This window comes from Pholcus phalangioides, unplaced genomic scaffold, assembly GCF_987345545.1.
Source record: "Pholcus phalangioides strain wild (caught in Gottingen) unplaced genomic scaffold, Ppha-v1.0 ptg000015l_1, whole genome shotgun sequence".
NCBI lineage: Eukaryota > Metazoa > Arthropoda > Arachnida > Araneae > Pholcidae > Pholcus > Pholcus phalangioides.
In genome coordinates, this window is record NW_028301608.1 from 86,754,658 (window position 1) to 86,777,417 (window position 22,760).

At 31.4% G+C, this 22,760-nt stretch overlaps 1 protein-coding gene across 8 annotated transcripts in view; it reads left to right on the plus strand.

Annotated features, from left to right (window-relative positions):
• Positions 1 to 22,760, plus strand: part of LOC149076942 (uncharacterized) — a 341,983-nt gene that overhangs the window by 183,140 nt on the left and 136,083 nt on the right. For 7 of the 8 annotated variants that reach the window (XM_089244666.1, XM_089244665.1, XM_089244669.1 and 4 more), the window contains 27 exons: positions 127 to 393; positions 679 to 981; positions 1,257 to 1,400; positions 1,505 to 1,765; positions 2,056 to 2,199; positions 2,419 to 2,832; positions 4,185 to 4,451; positions 4,681 to 4,824; positions 5,100 to 5,369; positions 5,489 to 5,632; positions 5,791 to 6,048; positions 6,420 to 6,563; positions 6,775 to 6,865; positions 8,436 to 8,604; positions 8,772 to 8,958; positions 11,479 to 11,610; positions 12,832 to 12,923; positions 13,477 to 13,562; positions 14,524 to 14,731; positions 15,488 to 15,646; positions 15,934 to 16,063; positions 17,037 to 17,176; positions 17,285 to 17,450; positions 17,956 to 18,099; positions 18,729 to 18,917; positions 19,062 to 19,225; positions 21,206 to 21,335. In XM_089244666.1, the coding sequence (XP_089100792.1) occupies positions 127 to 393; positions 679 to 981; positions 1,257 to 1,400; positions 1,505 to 1,765; positions 2,056 to 2,199; positions 2,419 to 2,832; positions 4,185 to 4,451; positions 4,681 to 4,824; positions 5,100 to 5,369; positions 5,489 to 5,632; positions 5,791 to 6,048; positions 6,420 to 6,563; positions 6,775 to 6,865; positions 8,436 to 8,604; positions 8,772 to 8,958; positions 11,479 to 11,610; positions 12,832 to 12,923; positions 13,477 to 13,562; positions 14,524 to 14,731; positions 15,488 to 15,646; positions 15,934 to 16,063; positions 17,037 to 17,176; positions 17,285 to 17,450; positions 17,956 to 18,099; positions 18,729 to 18,917; positions 19,062 to 19,225; positions 21,206 to 21,335 (4,947 nt within the window). The remainder of the gene's footprint in view (positions 1 to 126; positions 394 to 678; positions 982 to 1,256; positions 1,401 to 1,504; positions 1,766 to 2,055; positions 2,200 to 2,418; positions 2,833 to 4,184; positions 4,452 to 4,680; positions 4,825 to 5,099; positions 5,370 to 5,488; positions 5,633 to 5,790; positions 6,049 to 6,419; positions 6,564 to 6,774; positions 6,866 to 8,435; positions 8,605 to 8,771; positions 8,959 to 11,478; positions 11,611 to 12,831; positions 12,924 to 13,476; positions 13,563 to 14,523; positions 14,732 to 15,487; positions 15,647 to 15,933; positions 16,064 to 17,036; positions 17,177 to 17,284; positions 17,451 to 17,955; positions 18,100 to 18,728; positions 18,918 to 19,061; positions 19,226 to 21,205; positions 21,336 to 22,760) is intronic. The other variant, XM_089244668.1, reaches the window with a different exon arrangement.

Below are 22,760 nucleotides of genomic sequence, written 5' to 3' on the forward strand. Positions count from 1 at the left end.
ATTTTTTATAAGCCCAATCTATGTTTAATGATTCATTTTATGTGCAACAAATTAAGCTTATGCATTTATTTATTTTTGAATGCCTAATGCACACATTGATAAAAATATATATATTTCGTACTGTAGCTAAAGGAACCATTCTGGAAGGAACCCTTCACCCAGAGGGAGAAAAGGGATTGGAAAGTATTCAGCTATTGGAAGAATCTCTGCTTAGACCAATGGAAGGCCCAATTTCTGAAGAACAAGGCCATCCACCAGTTTTCACATCTCATTTCCAAAACCTCACTAATTTAACTGAGGGTGACATTGCTCACTTTGAAGCAACACTGACTCCAGCTGGTGATCAGACTATGGTGGTTGAATGGTTCTTCAAAAATAAACCAATTAAAGCATGTAAGAATTTCAACAAAATTTTGATTTCTTTTCAAAGAAACAATATGATTTAGATAAATGGATTTTAAATTACTTTGCACACATACAAATTGTGTGTAATTATAGAACATGAACTTTATTTTTTTATAGAAATTTAGTTTTTATACTTTCTTACGTTAAACCTAGATTTCAATCTAAACAATTTTTTGAACAGCTCGTTACATATTTTTTTAATGTGTCAATGAATTAATTGAATTTTTTTCATGTTGGGGTATCAGAGTTTGAGAATTTTCATTTTTTATTTAGGCTCTCGCATCCGCACAGTTCATGCTTTTGGCATGGTTGTTCTAGAAATCTTTGATGTCTGTATCGAAGACAGTGGTGAATACACTTGCAGAGCAACCAATAAATGGGGTAGAGCTGAAATCACTGTAAAACTTGAATGTGTAGATCGTCTTAAGGGCCAGAAGCCAAAGTTCACCACACAGCTTCAGAGCTTGACCAACCTTCAAGAAGGCCAGAGTGCACATTTTGAATGCCATTTAATACCAGTTGGTGATCCTGCAATGAAAATTGAATGGTTCCATAATGGAGTACCAATGAGACACAGTGAGTAGTATACAAAATTCAATAGAAGTAGAAAAATCCAGGTTTAAAATTTTTGAACATTTTCCATGAATCTAGAAATATTTTTTGCATTATTTGTGCTTTTATGCTCAGTAACATTATTTATCTTACTTAATGAATAAAAAAATAAATTTAAATTATTTCAGAGATTTCTCATTTTTGAATTGGATTTGTTCTTACAGACCCACATTTTTTTTATAAAAACTAAATTTTTAAAAAGAGAAACCCAAATTTGATTTTCTTGTTTAAAATTTCAGGTTCTAGGATAAAAACTTTGAGTGACTTTGGGTATGTTGTTATGGACATTTCTTTTGTGCATGTTGAAGATTCAGGAGAGTATGTGTGTGTTGCATCAAATAAGTTTGGTTCTGATACCACTCGTTGCAGTATACAGTGCACAGGTGAGAACAAATTTCTTTTGAATTTCATGCAAGAATTCAACCCTTTTATGGTGGTTTAATTTGATTCTCAAAACTTTTTAAAAATAATGTGTTTCCAACCTTAGGCCATGGCAAAATCTTGCGTGATTCATTGCAACCACAGAGTTTGGACAAGATAGCAGAGCTAGAAGGATCGCACGTGCAGTATCGAAGCCAATTATCCATGGATGCCAAAGTGACAGAAGCACCTAAGTTCACAAGTCATGTAAGGGATGTTTCAAACTTGGTTGAAGGACAGAGTGCTCATTTTGAAGCTTGTCTCACTCCAACTAATGATCCAAACCTGAAGGTTGAATGGTTCTTCAATGGAAAAGTTCTTGGATTTGGTAAGTGATTGCTATAAAATGTTTTTTACTTAATAAAAGTCAACAATACAAAAACTAAAAGTTTACAATACAAAAACTCTTAAAGCATTTTGACAGGCTATGGGTGTCGTCTTCAGAGGATAAAAACCGAGGTTTAGTAGTGGTATCCTCTTGACAGTATGAGGTTCCACTGCTTAAGCAAAACTATTTCATTTCACTTGTTAGTGACAATAATCTATAGCTATTCAATGAAATTTTAGTTGAAATTGTTTTTTCAATTTCATTTAAAACTTGTCTATTCTTTGTTTTAGGACATCGCTTTAGAACTTTCCATGACTTTGGCATTGTTATTCTTGATATACTGTACTGCTATGGAGAAGACAGCGGTGAATACATGTGTAAAGCGACCAATAAATTTGGGTCTGATGTTACCAAAGCTACTATGACTTGCAGATGTAAGTGAAATTTGTCACATTGTTACTAGCTATTGATAATATTGTTATATTCTATAAAAAATGTGAACTTTAAGCTATTTTTGAATTAGCTAAAAAAACATCTAACTGCTGCTTAATTGTTTTAAAATTAATTTTGAACACATTTTATCAAATGCCTTATAAATGTATGTAATAAATTTATCCAAGCTTTAAATATTCCCAAATTGTTTATTTTTATAGCAAAAAGCTCCATCATTCTTGAACCTCAACTTCCTAAGGAGATGGCTGGAGGTAATCAACGTATAACAGAAATAGAAGAGTCTCTTTACAGATCAAGAACTACATACATAGAAGAACAGCATCTGGAAGCTCCAAGATTCACTGTGCCTTTAGAAAACTTGACTGACCTTCGTGAGGGTGAAAATGCACATTTGGAAGCTCGTTTGATACCCACAGATGACCCAGATCTCAAAGTTGAATGGTTCCGCAATGGTAAAACTATCAGGGCTGGTACTCGTATCAGGACAATCAATGACTTTGGTTTTGTAGTGCTTGAAATAAGTCCTGTGTATCCTGAAGACAGTGGACTTTATTCCTGTCGTGCTACCAACAAGATAGGTGAAGCTGTTACTACTTGCACAATGAAGTGTGAGGGTAAGTTTTCATTTCTTTAGCTTTGAATAATTATTATTTAAATTAATGTAATGTATAATAATTATTTTGTAAAATTAATATAATAATAAAATATATCAATGTGTAAAATTATGTTTTCACAGTATCTGTATGAAGCTTCACCCCACACTGTTCTTCTTCCGAATTGGCGATATTTATGTTCTTTTTTTTACTTTACTGAAATTTTGAATGAGGGTGTGTCAATATCTGTTGTGTCAGTTTCAGTTTCTACATTGTTGCTTTTGTTTATGTTATCCTCAGCACTAGGTTTGATGATGATTTTATAATGGTGTTTTTTTTTCATTCCCACATTAAATTTTCTGCCCCCAAATTTTGCCACCCGGACACAGTTGCCCCCTTCGCCTCCCTATAATTCTGGTCCTGCTTAGCAGTGCCATCACAGAAAGCAACTTGCTTACAATTTCGTAAATCTTGATAAAATTTCAAAAAATCATTTGGAAATTCAACCCTTGCACTGATTTCTCTCACAGAAAAGTCTGCTTTTCCAAAAAATTTTATTACAATTTCAGAAAGCAACTGCTTCACAAAATGAGACTTATTAAAACCACAGCATCGAGTACAATATGGAAAATTTTTTTGCTAATCTAAGGGGGGATGATGTAGAACTCACATTAGCAAGCAGATATTGCATAAAAATTTTGGTAGAGCACTTTAAAATTTTGTCTGATCCCTTGGTCTATTTGTTTGTGAAACACTCAAATTGTTTGTATGAAATTATCCTTTAAGAGGGTACAATTTTCCTTTCCATGTCCACGTTGGACAGGTTCCATTCAATCCAAGCATATTTAATTTCCAATGCCAAAATGCATATTTAAAAATATGCATTTTGGCATTGGAATCACGGGACCAAGATTTTTTTCCCCTTGAAGACAGGTTTCCACTTAATACAGATTCGGTTAAAGACAGGTTTTACTTTATTTTTCCTTATGTGTGTTTCTTTTTCATTGAATTTTTACATTTTTAATTGTAAATGTTTTCTAAATATTAAAATGGTTAAAATATATTGGTAATTTTTTTTTCTTGTTTGTGTAAATGTTAATTCATTTGGTGATTTTTCAAATTGAAAGGCAAACAGCAACTCCTCAACGTATGACATTTGCTAGATATGCACTATAGTGGTAATTTTATTAATTAAATGTGTGATTTGTTAAGCTCATCATTGTATACTCTAGGTAAACCAAACGTACCACAGCATTGTCAATTCCCTTTTAGCTAATGGCTCTAGCACTAATGGCATCAGCCAGACATAGCATGTATAAAACATTGTGCAGTATGTATTTTATTTCTCATGTTTACATTAACCTTGATTTCAGGAAAGAGAAGTATTATCATGGATACACAGCTTCCTGAGGGAATGGAGAGTATGGAGAAAATATCCCGCTTTGAAGATCTTTCATCGACCCGAATTTCAGAGCAATGGATGGACATCGAACCACAACAACCACCACAATTTGTGACCAAGCCTAAAGATTTAGTTCTTGGTGAAAACACTTTAGCACATTTTGAGTGTTGTCTAACTCCTGTGAATGATCCTACGATGAAGGTGGAGTGGTATTTTAATGGAAAGACTCTAATAACTGGTAAATAACACAGTTATTTCATCTCGGTTACAGTTAGCTTCCTTCAGATGCAGTGATTTTGCTATCTATTAGTAAATTTTGTTCTTCCTCTGAAAAAATGTCGTATAGTTTTTGGAGTGTGAAAAATGAGAAAGGTCAGAATCCTTTCATTTTCTAATTGTAGTTGCTCTATCAGAAGTATACATCTACTGATTACTTGATTTTTTTTCTTTTCCCTATTGATAAATAGGTTCTCGAGTGAAGACAATCAATGATTTTGGGTTTGTTATCTTGGAAATTGCTGGAGTCTTCTCTAGAGACTGTGGCATTTATGTTTGCAAAGCTACCAACAAATACGGCGAGGCTACAGTTTCTTGCAATCTCACCGTCAAAGGTAGCTAATTTTTTTTACGTTGTCGGTTTAGTCTTTTTAAACATGAGCTTTCAAATACAAATACAACGCCACAACAGGCAAAATGCCCAACGAGGTGGCTGATAAAAAGATGCCCATAAAAATATGGATGTCATATGTTTCAAAAATACAGCAACCCCATTAAAAATGCAATTAAATAATGCTGTTAAATAATTCAAACTGTTATGCTTAATAATGCATAATCCTCTCAAAAAACAGGGAAAGTCTTCTTGAATAATTATTCCAATTTTTTCCAGCCAAAGGATCTATCATTATGGAACCCCAATTGCCAAGTGAGTGGCGTTCAGGAACAGAGAGTTTGCAACGTTTGGAGGAAGCCATGTATAGGACTGAGGAAATCATCATGGATGAAGACAAGAAACAACCTCCAAAGTTCACCACACAAATCCAGAACTTGGAAAATAGAGTTGAAGGAGAATCAGCTCATTTTGAATGTAGATTGGAACCTGTGGGTGATCCAACCATGAAAGTTGAGTGGTTCATCAATGGGAAACCTTTGACAACAGGTACTATTTGAACTGGAATTAAGTGTACATACCATTTTTTTTAGGCTCAAAGAAAATTTAAGTGTGATGATTGAAAAATTTAAGCGCTTAGTTTTGAACATCTTTCAACTCAATTTTAGGCACTAGGGTACATACTGTTGATGATTTTGGCTTTGTTGTTCTTGACATTGATTGGCTCTTCCCACGAGATGCTGGAGAATACATGTGCAAGGCCACCAACCGATGGGGTCAAGACACCACTAAAGCTATATTGAAGATTAAAAGTAAGTTGAATATCTAGAGAATTCAGCAGAATTTTCTAAAAATTTATTTAATATTTACCACCAACATGATGGTTCCTACATTTCAAATGGTTCTTTGTTTTAATGTAAAATTACCAACAGATTATCATTTGATCTCTTCAATCCTAATATTTTTTCAGGCAAAAGAGACATTATCATGGAGTCGCAACTTCCGGAGGGCATGTCAGCTGATAAGCTTCGGGAACTGGAGTTTCCACCTGTTCATGAGATGCCAGCAGAAGAATTGCCACACCAGCCACCAAAGTTTATAACACAGATTCAGCCTCAAGAAAATCTTCAAGAAGGTGATAGTGCACATTTTGAATGTAGACTTGAACCGCTGAATGATCCTAAACTTCGGGTTGAATGGTATCATAATGGCCAGCCTTTAAAATCAGGTAAAAAATACTTTCACTTAAAAGAAGGTTTTTTTTTAATTTTATTTTCATGACAGATGAAAACATTTCCCAATCATCCAATTTACGAAGCATTTGTGGAACTTAAATGAGGTTAATTTAACAGTTGTTCTTATGGATAGATTTCACACTCATTTTAGTTTGTATGGTGTACAATTGCTATTAAATAATTCTTTATTTAACATATTTTGTATTTCTGTGATATTAATAGTTATGGTATTTTTATAAAAGAAAAAACAGTGTTATTTTTTAACTTAACTAAACTGTATCCAGCTGTTCATTCCAAAAGAAAAAACTCATCAACATATCATTTCACCAAAATTCAGTGTAGTAAAAATTTATATTTTTTGAAGGTCATCGCTTCAAAACAACACACGACTTTGGTTTTGTGGCTCTGGATGTACTTTATGTGTATGCTGAGGATTCTGGTGAGTATATTGCTCGAGCTGTGAATGATTATGGAGAAGATGCAACCAAAGCTACATTAAAAATAAAAGGTAAGCAGATATATTTTTTTTATATATTATCTAAAAAATATATGTTCTGAATTATATAATTTTTCCCTTCAAATCAATGATTCATAACGTTTTTACTCGAATAAATAATTTTTTTTATCAAAACACTTGTTAGTATGCTGTATTAAGAATCGTGCAGAGTAAAAATTTCATGTACCTGTATTTCAGTATTCATAAAATACTTTTCTTACAGCTAAACCATTGTTGGAATACAAGACACAGCTTCCAAAGTCCATGGAAACTGGGGTGCAAAAGATTGCAGAAATGGAAGCATCCTGGCAAAGGTTTTTTTTCTATCTACTGACTATATTTTTCGTGTACTGCACTATATTTCATAATGTTTACAGTTTTCATTCCTCTTGTGTGGGCATTGTGCTGGACTTTCGTCCTGAGGATCCAAGTTCAAACCGTGTTAATGGCACAGTGGTGGTCAGCTGATGTTGGTGTTCTGTGGTTTCTAGCTTTGAGGCGTGAATCCGAGCCGGTCTTCATTTGAAAAAGTCTTTCCAAAGAGAGCAGGCAGACCTACAACACGATACTGACCTAACAATAAAATTCCAGCATCTTCGTCTTTACTTCAGAAAATGGAAAACAGATGGCAGCACGAACACAAAACAAGCTCAACTCGACAACATAAATACGTTAGGGCCACACATACATACAGAACACACATTCGGCATGTAACCGATTTGTTAGAAATTTTGTAGCTAGGAATGTGTATAAGAAGCATGTATAGTTAATTAGTAGTAGTTTTCATTCCTTCTCAAGCTTGAGAATATGCTCCTGCTCTTGCCTCATGTATAGGTGTTTAGCGTGTCTCCTTAAAACTGAGAATGTATATTCTTTCTAAATGATGACAAAACAAATATCCAGTATGTGTCAATACCTAATTATAGAAGAAATGATCAAACCCTTGTGCTTGCTCCTAGAATGCACAATAACGTTTCCACTAAAGTTACTGTATTTTAATGTGCGTAGGAAACCCCTGATTTTTTGGGTTTAAAATTTAGAAAAATGTTGAAAAGATATATTTATAATACTATCCATGTATAAGAAACCCTTTCTAGTTTTGGGACAGAATTTTGTATAAAAAAGAGGTTTCTTACACACATATTACAATATGGTATGTGGATGCACCGTAACACTATATTGTAAAACAATACAAATTAGATATATATTTTATCTCAATAATATACAGAGACAGAGTAGTCTCAATAATCCTAGATTAATGAGATTGATACCACTTTGGATTAGGCGAAAGAAAAAAAAGATTAATTCCATTTAAAAAAAACCATATAGGAAAAAATACATACATAGTTTGATACAGGTAATTTCAGTTGGGGAAAAAAAGTATTCTTATATATTGAAGGAAATAATTATTTTAAATTGTTTTGTTTCAACCTAATCTTATCAGATCTGTTTTTTTTTTCAATTTACTAATGTATTAAAATCTAGGGATATAAAGTCCTTTTCAAAATCAAAACTTCTCTTGGAAAAATTGAAAAAAGTGACATTGTGTGAGAGAGAAAGGGGAAGAAAGGTCTCAAAAATTTTTTAAAGAAATTTCATCACCTCAAATTAGCTGAAACCTTGAATTTTCAAGAATATGGTTAATGAACTTTCACCAATATTCTGGATCAATTCAAAACCTGCACTTTTGATGAAAACCAGCTTATTGAGAAGAATCTTTTGTAGGTTACTTAGCCGTTGGTAGCTGGGTTTTTAAGAGAAATATAGGTGGTGTTCTCTATTTAAAAAAAGCCACATTTTTCTCTATCCTTATTCATCATCGATTTGCATTCATTATTTTTTATTTCTTGTATATCTTTATTAACCGATTGTGTTATTTGATAGGGTTATTGAACTAGAAGAAGTACCACCAGAAAGATGTAAGCCCATGTTTGTCATGAAGCCAGAGCCGCAAGTTGTCACTGAAGGTGAATGGGCAAAATTCTGCTGCAGAGTGATTGGTAACCCTAAACCAAGAATAATGTGGATACTCAATGGCAACACAGTTATACCAGTAAGTTCAAGTGTTTTTCCCCCATATCTTTGAAAACCTTTTGATACATTTACTTTGCAGCTTAGTTAAATCGGCCTCAGTACAGTAAATGTCTATTGTGAAAAAATAAAATTCTGTGGCATAGATTCTACAGTCAAGTGCATTTTTTTTGGTTTTTTTTGTTTCAGGGTTCTCGATACAAACTCACCTATGATGGCATCTATCATCTTGATGTACCAAAATCTAGGCAATACGATCAGGGAAAAGTTGAAGTGTTTGCTCGTAATTCATTAGGGGAAGCTTATTGCTGGACAACTTTAGAAGTACGACCAAGACATGATGATTATAGGGTGGTACTTAAGAATTCACCGAGACGTAAGTTTGGAATTAAGTTGCACATTACTGACCTCAGTATTTTTGGGGAATCATTTTATATTTTATCTTAGAAATATATTGAATGATTTTGACTGATCCACACTCATATGTGATATGCATATTAATCAGTCATTATGCATATTTTTCCAATAATTCATATTTTAATAAATGTAAGATGTAAGTGGAAATACGTGTGGTCATGATTCCTTGATCAAAAGGCAATTTCTGTAGGTAGCTAGCCAGCTTTCAAAGACATACAAACGCAGAAGAAAAAAAATTATTGTTTGTTGCATGAGCATTTTTGTCACAAATACTATGCAACTTACATATCAGAATAATTAATACTAACCAGTTATATTCTGGATGTGGACATTTGGATCAGTCATTGTCTTTCATTAGGTAGACTAGAATAATTGTTTGGTTTGTGAGTGTGATCCAAATCAAAGTAACTGTTGTATTTTTCAACCACAATCTTCAAAAATAACCTGTAGCAAACATGAAAAACACAGCCTTTTCATTATTGAATAAGACAGATTTCAACAAGATGTTTGTCTTGTAATTATATTACTTTAGAATTTATTTTGATGAAATTTGAATTTTCTTTTTTTCCAATGTAAATTCAATTATATGCAAATTTTCAAGGGTAAAAGGCTATGTTTTAACTTTTGTATAGTAATAGCGTTTGTAATTAACAATCTTGGACTTTCTCTTTGGTTAACTGAACTAACTTTCAAAGCTTTAAATGTGATTTGGTGCAGTAACACGCGAATTAGATCAGTGCCGCATTACAGTCTTCACAAAGAAGTTTGATGGAATGGAAATATCGCTTCTGCAAATGTCATCTTTGCGGCTACTTTTCACGACGATTTGATTTTTGTTACCTGGTATACTTTTTATAGGTAGGAAATTTCTCGCCCTTTCTTTCTTCTCTTTTCTATAGCATTAATAAGAAGAAAAAAAACACATTATTTTGTGATGATTGCTGAATCCAGTGGCTCTAGCTATACAGGATTGTCAAGTTCTATTCAAAATTAATATTCTTTGATGGTATTTTGAAAAATGAAGAACTTTTATAGAAGACTGTGATACACACTGTAATAAAACTTGAACACTACCAACCATGTGGTAGTTTTTCCAAAAAATTTTGAACTGAACTATGATTAATTAGATTTTGAGCCATTATGCAGGTTTGGCCAAGCTTAGTGACCCAATATTTTGACCTGAGGATGTATCATATTGCTGTGTGCTGATACAAAACAAAAACATCATTGACATGGCATTGGATTTGATTTTGATAATTTGTTCCCATATTGTAATTTCTACTTCTACAATGATTGTTTTCCAATCTTTATAAGCTTTTATTTATTCGACTAATGTGAAAGGATCTTTAAATTTTATTAATTAAATTATTTTTTTTTCCAATGCGGTATATGTAGTCGAATGTATGTATTCTTTCCTATTAATATGTCCATGTTTATATTTCTTATTGTGGATGTTGGAATATTACTACTAAATAGGCTAGAGATTTGAATTTTAGATGTCACAGTTTGTTCCAAAACCCAGATAAAATATTGCAGTAATTCTAACTCACTATCATTTCAGATTGTATATTCATTCGGGCTCTTAATGTTTAAACAATCAACAATTTTATTTTATTTCAAATTCAAGTCTGTACAAAAAAATATTACAATGATACCCTTCAGTCATCAAATCATGTATATTTTGATAGAGGATATCTAATCTTCCTATTTTTTGCATCATCTAGGGATATCTCTGATTCATATATTGTAAATTTTGCCTCTAGAGGTGGTGTAGATGTTACGTTCACACAATTAATTTATTGTTTTCAAACAAATATTTCATTGTTTAAAAATCAGCAATATTTAGATGGATGCACAAATCATAAAATAATGTGTTTTAAGCTTCTGCTTTTTTGCATGATATGCATGTTTTTATATGGTTTTTTTTTTTCTGTAGGCATGCAATGTTTCTTGTTACTACAAAATTTTCAGCAACATAAATATTTAACAATTTTTTTAGTAATGTGTATATAATTATACATAATATTAGAAAATATATACCTAATAAAATAAAAATTGGAGTAAAACATATGCTTTAGTATAATATCGCTTAATTCTAATTTGTAGATGAAATAGTATGATCAAATTACGTTTCAAATACCTAGAAAGTTGTAATCTGTAAATATTGTAATTTAGTATGTTACTTAAGTTGAGTCAATCTCATGTTCAAAATTTTGTTATTAACTTGAAAAAAAAATTTTTGAAGTGTCAGGAGAAAAACTTAAAAGCAAGAAAATCTCCATAACTATTAAGATTGCAAGTAGTAATATGTTATTTCAGTGTTTGTATTTTACACAATTGAATTAATTTTTTTAGACAAGTTATATGATAGGAAATTTGTAAGCAAAATAATGTTTTGAATTATACATGTACAATAGAGGTTTTTATTGAGAAGTGAAGAAATAAATGAATAAATGTCATTTTGAATATTTCCTCTCAGCATGGTATGATTCAGAAGTCAAAGCATATCAACGAGACAGGGCTGACACAGAGCTGGAGAAGGTATTTGAAGAAAAACTCACACCGGGAGGCACAAAAATTGATATTTGGTCAACTAAAGAGGAAGATGAAGGTAAAAATTATGTTTTAGCTATTTTCCTTAGTTTATTTTCATTCAACCTTTTGCCGGCTGAATTCAGATTTAGATAGATGATTGATTTTTTTATAATTTTTTCCTTTTATTTCTCCTTCTGATCCTTCAGTTTTTTTGACATATCAATCAAAAAATGCATGAAAAAAATTGTTTTTTGTATGTTTTCTGTACTTGCCCATGTCCATAGAAACAACATCAAAATTAAAAACAAAAAAAATTAATTGATAGCATATGTGTGTTGATTGGAATTTTTGTTCTGTAAATTAAGTTTGAAATCTCACAACTTCAGAACAAAAATCAAGTGCTTTCGTGAACAAAAAATATTTTTTTTCTGATTATTAAATCCAATGTTCCCAACGTTAAAATGTTAAGGCATTGATTTGTTTTGTTAGAAAATCTTATCAACTTTCCACCTGAAATCTCTCAAAGCACTATATCTACAGAAGCAGTTTATCTACTTATTCAGCGATGCAGAATTTAAAGAAATTGTTAAATTAAGCAAATTTGAGAAAAAATGTATATTAAATATAATTTTTATTACTACTTTATTAAATTTTAAAAAAATGTTATGTTTATTATGTACCGTATTAAAACCTTATGCAAATATAGTATTTCAAGTTAAAATTTCTACTACAAACAAAGTTTACACATATATTGCACGAACAGATCAACAACAAAAAATTACTTTTATTAAAAACTAAAAAGCTATTTATTATTTAGTGATTAGTGTTATTTATATTGCATTTGAGAATTTTGGGCAGAAAATAAGCATAAAGTGGTTTTATTTGCTAAAATGATATCTGTGTATCAGTTTTATCTTCTGTCAATACTTTGACTGCTGCTATGAGTATAAATAAAAGTTTTGTACAGTGATATATACACCTTGCTGGCTCCTGTGTGAGACACACAGTGAAATGTGGAATAAAACTCTGTGGCTTATATATGAGCAACCGAGTATATGGGTACCTAATATGGGTAGCCTAAGTTTAATAAATGGAAATGGGATGGGACTATAAAAAATTGTTTGCATTATCTTATTATCCTGGTTTTCAGAAGTCTAACGACATCTATGGCTATAATAAAGAAATGAAATAATGAAATCACAAAATCTTGATAGTAAAAAAAATATGTTACTTACAGCGAAAAGTGATGAGAAAACCCACAATTTTTTCTGATTGTTTCACCCATTCATTGTTATAGGTGACAGAATCAAATTGAAAAAACGTTTGGAAGAGGAAGACACCAAGAAACTAATACCAGAAGTAAAACGATACAAGACAGAGTCTATCTATGTGAGTTACTGTTTATTCAAGTTAGTCGTTCTATCAATTATTGAATGTTCTGAATGAATTTTGTTTTATTGTGTTATATTTTTTCAATCGAAAACCTTATTGTTTAACCCTTCAAGCAGCATTGATGAAATATCTCACCTACTGAAAAGCCTCTTATTTTAGCATTGACAAGTCTAGGTATTTTAAGGTAAAAAAATATATTAAAGTTTATTTTTCAATGAAACACTTTTCCTTATATCCCTTATTTTGTACCTGCTGAAAGAAAGTCTACTTCATAAAAAATGATATAGCATTGTAAAGGGGGGGATTTGATGATTTCTGCTTTGCAGCTTGAAGGGTTAAGAAGAAATTTGTGACATACAGAATTATTATAGACTGATGAATAAGGCAAAAAAAAAGTTAGCTGGTTTTACCACAACGCATCTATTTATTTTATTATTATTATTATTTTATTTTTTTGAAGTTACGTAGTAATATGTCTGTGGTGTATTGTTATTATGCAAAATATATTGATGCTGTGATTTTTTTTCTATTCCTATCACCACCAAAATAGTATGATGAAAAAACGGGTGAAAAAAGAGTAGAAGAACAATCTCAAGCACAGTACATGGCAAAGATGTTTGAAGCCAAAGCTGAGGTGTAAGTGCTGAATATGGTTTGATTTTGATCTTGTATTGATTTATTATTATTTTTTTTTTTTTAATATAAAACTTTGTTTGCTTTAATTATATATTTTTTGGAGTTTTGATTTCATTCTAATATTTACTTATTCATTCTTGTAGTATTTAGTATTTTATACCAATATCACTTATTATTATTACAAGATATACAGAAAACTGGATGTTGTGAAGATATTTATTATTTATATAATATATAGCTTCACAACATCCAGTTTTCTGTATATCTTGTATTAACAAGTGGAGAGCGACATCATGCCATATGTTATTATTATACTGTGGTTTTTTTTCTCAACAACAATAAATGATTAAGAGAAACACAAATACTGGTGAAGGTGAAAAAAAAATTGTGAAGAAGGCGATTTGCTGTTATTGGCAATTAGATTTTATTATGAAACATTTAATACATGTAGAATAAATGGCAAACAGAATGAAATTTGGGGAATTTTTTTTTGTTTTTAATCAAAAATATATGTGTGTGAGTCAATATATACTTATACTGCAGAATGAAAACAAATTGATCATTTTCAATTCGCCTTAAAACAATTAGAATAGATTTCATGCACTTCAAAATTTAACAATTGAATTTTAATTTTTTTAGTGTAAAATTTAATTTTCCTAACAATTAAACTTTTATATCCGAGGTATACAGTTTAGTATGCTCTACTTTTTTTTCTTTTTTCAACTGCCTGTCTTAATTCCTGCTGTAAATTTTCAATGAAGGTGTGTATTTTTTTTTGTATAAATGAATGTACGAGTATTCAATATTAGAGTTCCAGTTTATTTTTTAATTAAATTCATGTGAAGTCAAATTATTAACTGTGTGATTTTATATTGCTTGTCCTATTAAAATTTTAATTGAAGTTTTTAATTATATTATCTTTTTAATAATTTATACTATTTTATTTTAAAAAAATCTCCAGTGATAGTCAGAAAGTTACCATTCCACATCTTCCTTCTACGCCTCAAGAGAGCTCAGTTTATGGAAAAGAAGTTCATGTATCAAAACAAAAGCAGACTCAGAAGGAAGTAAAAGGTGATTTAGAAATCACCCGCCACCAGACAGTCACTGAAACCAGAGAACAAGAACATAAAGGGAAAACCATAGAAAGAAAAGTCATCGGTGTTGTAGTGAGTATTCTTGTTGATTACATGACTGTTTGTTTTAAAGAGAATACAACAAAAACAAAAAATTTGACTATATAATTTAATATGAAAAAAACTTTTTTTTAATTATATTTTTTAATATAGGGTCATTTAAATTGATCTTTTAGCTTTCTATTTGCCATCAATTTTGAAACTTGTTCATTTCACAGCACAACTAAACTTATAAAAATGCTGCATCTCTATTGAAAAATATTGTTGCAAAGAAATACAGTTGAACTCTCTGTTATTTTAAACCCAGTTTAAAAATTAACCTTCAAATATAAGAAATGAAATTTTAGGTACCATTCCCTAGTATGCTCTCATTAGCAAACAAACAAACAAAATTTCCTGATTCTTGAAGTTAGTCATAAAATAATTTGACAGTATATATATGTTATAGTTTATGTTGAAAGTTTAGCAGCCATGCTGGTGAAAAAAGTGGCTGAATTGTGAAATCTGGGTAATATGTGAAGTTGTTAGACATTTCATAAAGAATTGGGTGTATAATATAATGTAATAGAGTTATATTTATTCATATGACCATGTCCATGGTCAAAGAGAAAGCATTCATTTCGGTCTGCTACAGTTGTGTTGGTTATTTGGTGATTCTTATTTCTATCTCTGTATGTCTTTTTATGAATTCTTGCAAGCTATTGGTTAAAAATTTCTTCATCAGCAAAACTGCATAAGAACAATATGATTTCTGTTTCCTATTACTAAATTATACTCTGTGTATTGCAGCCAGAAACCAAACCTCCTATGTTCGCAAAGAAAATTGAGCCATGTAGGGTATTTGAAGGTGGTTCTGGTAAATTCCATTGCATGTTTACTGGATTGCCCACTCCAACCATTACCTGGTACAGAGAAAACTTCCCCATCAAAGACTCGCAAGATTTTCAGGTAAGAAATATCATTAATAAGAATATATAATAATAGAGTTTAGTAAATAAAAAGTACTGCTGCAGGAATTTCCAATTATTCATGGTTTTGCTTATTAATTGACTGCACTTTTAAACATGAAAAAATATTTCTTTACATTTCTACCTTTCTGTATCAATTCAAAGTTTCAAGCCACTGAATGTTTGAAAAAATCAAATATGTTAAGAATTCAGGTTTTTATGATTATAATAAACATTTTTTTTTTGTTCAGCAGTCTGTCAATAGATATCTATTATTTTATTTTACAGATAACAACAACTGATAAAGAATCTACTATCATCATTCGTGAAGTTTACATAGAGGACAGTGGTGTCTTCAGTGTGAAGGCTGAAAACAGGGGTGGAACAGCTAAAAGTTCTGCAAATCTTGTTGTTGAAGGTATGCATTTTAATCTTTAAAAAAAATTATAGTACACTATACACAATTTGCAGTTTTTACTTCAATATTTTCAATTTTGTATTCAAGTTTCTTTCTTAATGGTTACCATTCTTAATTAATAATTGTTATAGAAACGAGAAATAAATTGCTTTGTACAAATTTTCATCTTATTTAATCAGAGCTATGAAATTTTGGTAATTTTTTTCAAACTTGAAAATTTGTATACACTGAAGTAATAATTTTATTAATAAAAATTTTACAACTACAAAATCTACAATGCAATTAAGTACGTTAAGATTTATTTACAATTAGATGATAGGAATAGAAAAATCCAAAAACTATATAGAAAGGCACTGAATTAGATTAAAAAAATGAATATCTAATGCCAAATTTTAAAGTGCATCTATTCCGTATTTGTTTTCAAATATTATATTGTTTTATGTGAGCAATCCAGTTAATTAACCCCTTCGCTTACAAGCGAATTGGCAAGAAATTTGGATGCTCTATATTTGACAAATCAGCAATAAATATAGTAACCTTGTGTCCTAACTTAACCGCTCGTTAGAAAAAGGGAAGGAAAAAAAATATATAAAAGAGTAAGACAGTATAAAAGATAAGGTGATAAGAATGTAGGTACAAAGTTAGATATCTTTTCACCCTCACCCTACCTGTTCTCTTTCACTCTTATAAGAAAGATACATCATATGTGAGGAAAACTCACTATCAGGATATACAAAAAAACCAAAAAGAAAAAAAATTGTAAGGTTGCAACAAAGCTTTGGGAGGATCAGGTGAGAGGAAAGAAAACAGAGCGAGCTTGTTTGAATTCATTCCTCTGGCGTTAGGACACATTATTATGTCCTTTGATCATAAAGTGGTTCATAATCTGGTTGCACAAATTAATGGGGAGGAAAAAAACTCATGACAAGCAAATGGCTTGGTTAAATGAGATTTTTTTTTTCCCTTTATTTAGAACGACGTGAACAGAAAAGAGGAGCTGTTCCCCCAAGTTTCAGCAGGACCATCAATGATGTTTCATCAAAAGGTGGTCAGCTTGTCAGACTGGATGCTGTAGTAACTGGCTCAAAACCTCTTGATGTCTATTGGCTGAAGGTATATATCAATATAAAACTACAAAAAAAGGTTTTTAAATTTGGATTTGTAAATGTATATTCATCATTGTTTCACTCATGGGAAAAAATCTGCAATTTTCCCAAACAGAATGGTAAGAAGCTATCTCAGGATATCACTCATAAAGTTGTAGAAGAAGATGACCAGCATACTCTTTTGATCTTGGAAGCAACACCAGAGGATACTGGCAGTTATGAGTGTGTTGCAATCAACAAGGCTGGGGAAGCTAGATGTCAAGCCTCTATTCATATTGAAGGTACATGAGACTAAATAATATATAAGAGTTTGTTATATGATTAATGAATCTGGAATTTTATTTTTACTTAAGTATCTAAGCCTTTTGGATATTTCAAAACTGATTTGGAAGATGGATATTAGAATTTCAAACACACATCTCAAAAAATCATAAATACACATCCGGGACACATACACATATACACTCAATACTTTTCTGCGTGCACCAATTAAAAGTTCCTCAGAGAAATGTTTACTAGGAGCATGTGCAGTTTAGTTTCAGTAGTACTATTGATTCTAAATACTTACCTTGCCACTTTGAATGATGCTACAATTAATGATGAAACTGAACATAGTTGAAGTTGAAAAAATGTTAATTCAAGTCATCTATGCCATCTGTTTGGAGGAATATTGTAATAATAATTTTTTTTAATAGTTATCGCTCAATGTTTCCTAACAATGAATGTCCTTACAAAAGAAATAAAAATGAATAAAATGGTAATGGAAACATTTTTTAATATTTTCAGCTCCACCTTCAAAAACTAAAGGTCAGGCTCCAAAGAAGTCAGACAAAAATATCAAAGCACCAGAATGTGTAGAACCTCTTAAGGACATTACTGTAAAGGAAAGCCAGCCTGCTACATTCAAGTGTAGAATTACTGGCACACCTGGTAAGTTGCTGTAAATCAGATAATTTTGTTATGGAAAGCATTCTAAAGTGTAACTTGTGATTCAATCACCATCACTGTGAGGTACTATGATGAAAGTTATAATCACATTAATACTTGATTGAATACAATTCCAAAAGTTGCTATTAGATTTAAAAAATAGAGGATTAAAAGCCTCTGTTCAATAAGGGAGAGGTACATAATTTAGTAGTTATCTCTGGTAGCTAAATTATTTAGCTCCTCTTCAACAAAGTAATAAATCTAGATTTATATACTATTAAAGAATGGTTATATATTATTTTACAATATAAATTTTAGAATTTATGTATATATTAAAGAAAGTAAGTCACCTCACTGGGAGTTAGTGTATAGATGAGGAAAAAGAAGTACAGTGAAACTGGCTCATATTGAGGTTTTTCAAGGCTTCTTACCTGTGCCTTTCATTCCAAATTCTGATCACCCTTACAGTACCGCAATATTGTCAGCAGTTCAAAAGTGCATTGTTACAATGTTTCTGAAGGGGAAACAAAATGATTTGAGTGTCACTCAAATGGGCATGTGTATGGAATTATCATATGGACCATTGCTAGGAAAATTTAATGAAATATTTTATATTTGTTTGTTTCTTCCAGTTCCACAGGTGAAGTGGTATCGCGGTGATACTCTTGTCAAACAATCTCGTTACTTCAGAATGTCTTCTGAAAATGATGTGTTCACTCTGAAGATTTCTGAGGCTTTCCCCGAAGATGAGGGTCTATACAAATGTGCAGCTACCAATTCGGCTGGAACTGCTACCACCACTGCCAACCTGAAAGTGCTTGGTGAGTTTCACACTTTTTTCCCACAGTGTCTGTGAAAAATAATTATTTTTTTATTTTAATGTTTATGATATTATTTAACTTTGTAAACTAAAATTTTGTAACTTTTCCATTATTTTATACTGTGTTTTATGTATTCCTATACAGTTCCTGAGGTTACGGAAGTTCCTCCATCTATTAGTCCTCTTGCAGATTTGACTGTTCCAGAAGGTACACCAGCACGTTTTGTTACAACAGTTACTGGTTCCCCAACACCAAAACTTACGTGGTACAGAGAAGGAAATATTATCAAACCCACACGAGATTTTCAAGTGAGTGAAACAGTCACCCAATTTCTATTATTGCGTTTATTATTCTTTTATTGTGAAATTTGAAAGGAAAAACTTTCTCTCTCACCAAATGTCTTTAAGATTTTATTATTGGTTATTTTGGGGTAAATATATTTTTGGTTTGAAAATTCAACTAGAGAGTAATGCTGTGAAAAAGTTTTTCTTCTTAAAGATTCACTTGTAGAGAGTCAGTTCTAATAGGTGTTTTATAAAGTTCATGAAGGGACAAAGTTTCATTGTTCATTACCCTATCCAGGGCCGGAACAAGAGGGGGGGGGGCAAAGAGGACAACTGTCCCAGGTGCCAAAATTTAGGGGGCAGCAGTTTCAGGCTGAAACAAAGAAAATCATCCTGAAATTGTAGAATTTTTAAAGTTGTGGGGGCGTTAAAATCATGTTCGCCCCTGGTGGCAAAAACCCTAGTTACAGCCATTCCCTATCCTAGAGTTGATTGCAATGAAATGCACAAATACCCTATTCCAATTTATGAAATATATATATACAAGCTGCATATATAGGAAAGTCCCTTTATCCTAGAATTACTTGATAACCATTGATCCTAGAAGCATACTTCCAGTTGTAAAAAGTGTCCAAATAACGTGAGACCTCAAACATGTCATTCATAATGCAAGGGGTTGCATGGTTATTAAAATTTAAAAAAAAAAAAATAACTTTTTTTATTTGTCACATTGTCCTAAAAACCAATTAGAAAATTATTGCTCTGTCTCATAAGCCCAACAAAAAACATTTCCTGATTTTAAGGGCAATATTCACTGAGATATTTGAATTTGAAAATTGCTGAAAAAACAGAATATGAAATGTAGAATGTGCTTGTCTGTTAGTTTTATGGTTTTTTCCCTTTATTATCAGCAATTTTTGAATTCAAATATCTCAGCAAATATTGCACTTAAAAAAACTTATTTGTTTTGGCTCGGAAGAGACAGGGCAACAAAGTTCTTTCTAATTGAATGTTTCAGAACAGTGTGACCAAATCAAAAAACTAATTTTTTTACGATACAATTCCTTGCAGTATGAATGATGTATCTGAGGTCTACATGTTATTTGGATACTATTTTCCTAATTGGAAGTATGCTTCTAGCCGTTGATCCTAGAAAAGCGTACTTTTTTCTAATTGGAAGTATGCTTCTAGGATCAATGGCTCGGAAGTTATTCCAAGATTAAGGGACTTCTTATGCACTCTGTATATCCTCCCACCACTCATCCCAACCGTAAATATTGTTTTTACATATTTTCATCAGCAGAAAACTTGAATAGTTTTGAAGGAGAGAGACTTTTTTCTGACCAAGGTGAACTCTGGCAAAAAATTCTACTAGTCTCCACCAAAAATCAAACCTAGGTCCTTTTGTAAACCCGGCAAGTGTGCTATCTATATACACCAAAGAAGACATGACCATTCCTTCCTTATTTATGCACTGTGATGTGACATGCTGAAGTAGGGGCTAAGTAGCCTCCCTTAACTTGAGCAAGTCTCCAGGTGGTGGCAGTAGCATCATGCCACAGTTCTCAACTGATCAAGGAATGATCTTGTCTCCTATGGACAGCACTTGCCCGAGAGGACCTGGGTTTGATTCCCAGCAGAGACCAGCAGACTTTTTTTTTCTGAGTTCACCTCATCATAGTATCCAGAAAAAAGTCATTCATACATTGGGCTGAGGAAAAATCAAAATCATCTCACTGTCGTTAAGTAATTTTACTTATTACCGGAGATAGTTTATAAGAACATTACCGTCTAATTTCTCATGCATTTCATCATAATTATAAATCGTGAGATTTATAGTTAATGCCAGAACAGTTTTTTTTTTTTCATTTTTTTATGTCTCTTATATTTCCCCACAACTATTTTAATGAATAAAACATTTTATATCAATTAAATATGCACAAAAATCAATATGCTTCTATTTTAATTAATAAGTCATCTTTTATATACATTCTTTGCAAATAGATGTTTCAAGATGGTGGCTCTTGTTCACTGGTAATACGAAAAACATATCCAGAAGATGAAGGTGTGTATACTTGCCGAGCCACTAATGCCAGTGGTCAAGCTGAAACATCAGCAAGGCTGTCTATTGAAAGTAAGCGTTAATTATAAAATGTATCTTGGCTGTGCAAGGAGAGTGGCACTCTTGACCCTTCATAAAAATTGTGAGATAAAAATTTGTCTTTGTTTTGCTTTTTTTTTCTACCCTAACCCTTTGTGTGAACTGAAAAAAAAGAAAAAAAAATTTAACAATTAGCCTTAGTTGTTTTTTTCAGTTATCTAAATTGTTTTTCACTCTGAAACCGATTAGAGTTTTCAATCGGTTTAAGTTGGTATATATTTTGTTTATGAGTATAAAAGTTCAGAAAAATGAAATGATTGAAGAAAGATTATATGATTATATTTTTTTTCAATTTTCCCATTTCATATCTGGGATGCAAGTATTTGAAATATATATGCAAAAAATATATGATGGTTGGAATATTTTTCATTACTTAATAACGATAATTTTTAAACGATTCATAAATTTTCTGTGAAATTCTGAAATTCTTCTAATATTATGTTAAAAAATCAGACTTTTGAAAACAAATACCTATGAAACTAGGTGAAATTATAGACTGAATTGTTACTAAATATCATTCTGCTGAATTCAATGAATTGTTTTTCCTCTGCAATTTGTCTATGATTATTCTTCTGTTATCACAACAGGCTCTTAGACAATAGATTATGGATTTTATATGTTGTTGCGCGTCATTTTATGTGTCACATTATTGGAAACATTTGTTTATTTACTATCTGCTTTGTTGGTGCAGAAAAAAAAGAAGCTAAATTTCATGCTTTAATCATGTATAATTGGAAAATTTTATCGCAAATAAAAATTTTCTAGATTGTAATAGCTATGACTGGTATTTCGTACTTAGTTTCATCAAATCATTTATTTTGCATTGATTTCAGTGCATACATTTTAAGTTTGACTTCTTTAAAAATATTAGTGGTCAAAATATCATAATGATATTCACGATAATAAGCACTTGTTATTGAAGCTTTGAGAAAATTCTCATTGTGTTCATGTGAGAAAGCAATGAAAAAATCTACCTGTAAACAAATATCACAAAAAACACTTACTGTGTATAAATCAAGCAAGAAAGAATAGGGACAGAAATATCTAAATTGTGCATGGAACTTCAGTTATGTTTTTTCAGTCATTATAACAGCTATCTGGTTCGATAGACATTTTTACCAGAGAATGCAACAAAACCAGATGAGTGTGGAATCGATTGCTATCCACTATATCCGATATCAAAGTCAAATGCTATGAAGTAAGAAATATGTGAGAATCAACTTGTTCAGAAGAATGAAAAGGGAATTTTGGTGTGTGAATTTTTACAACTGTGATCTTACTGTTTTCTAATACAATTCAAGTTGAAAATTTTTTTTTTGACAGTTGAAAAAAATAATGACCATCAATGAATTTCTTTCACATGCATTTGTCAAAAGGATTGTAGTATTTATGAAAGTT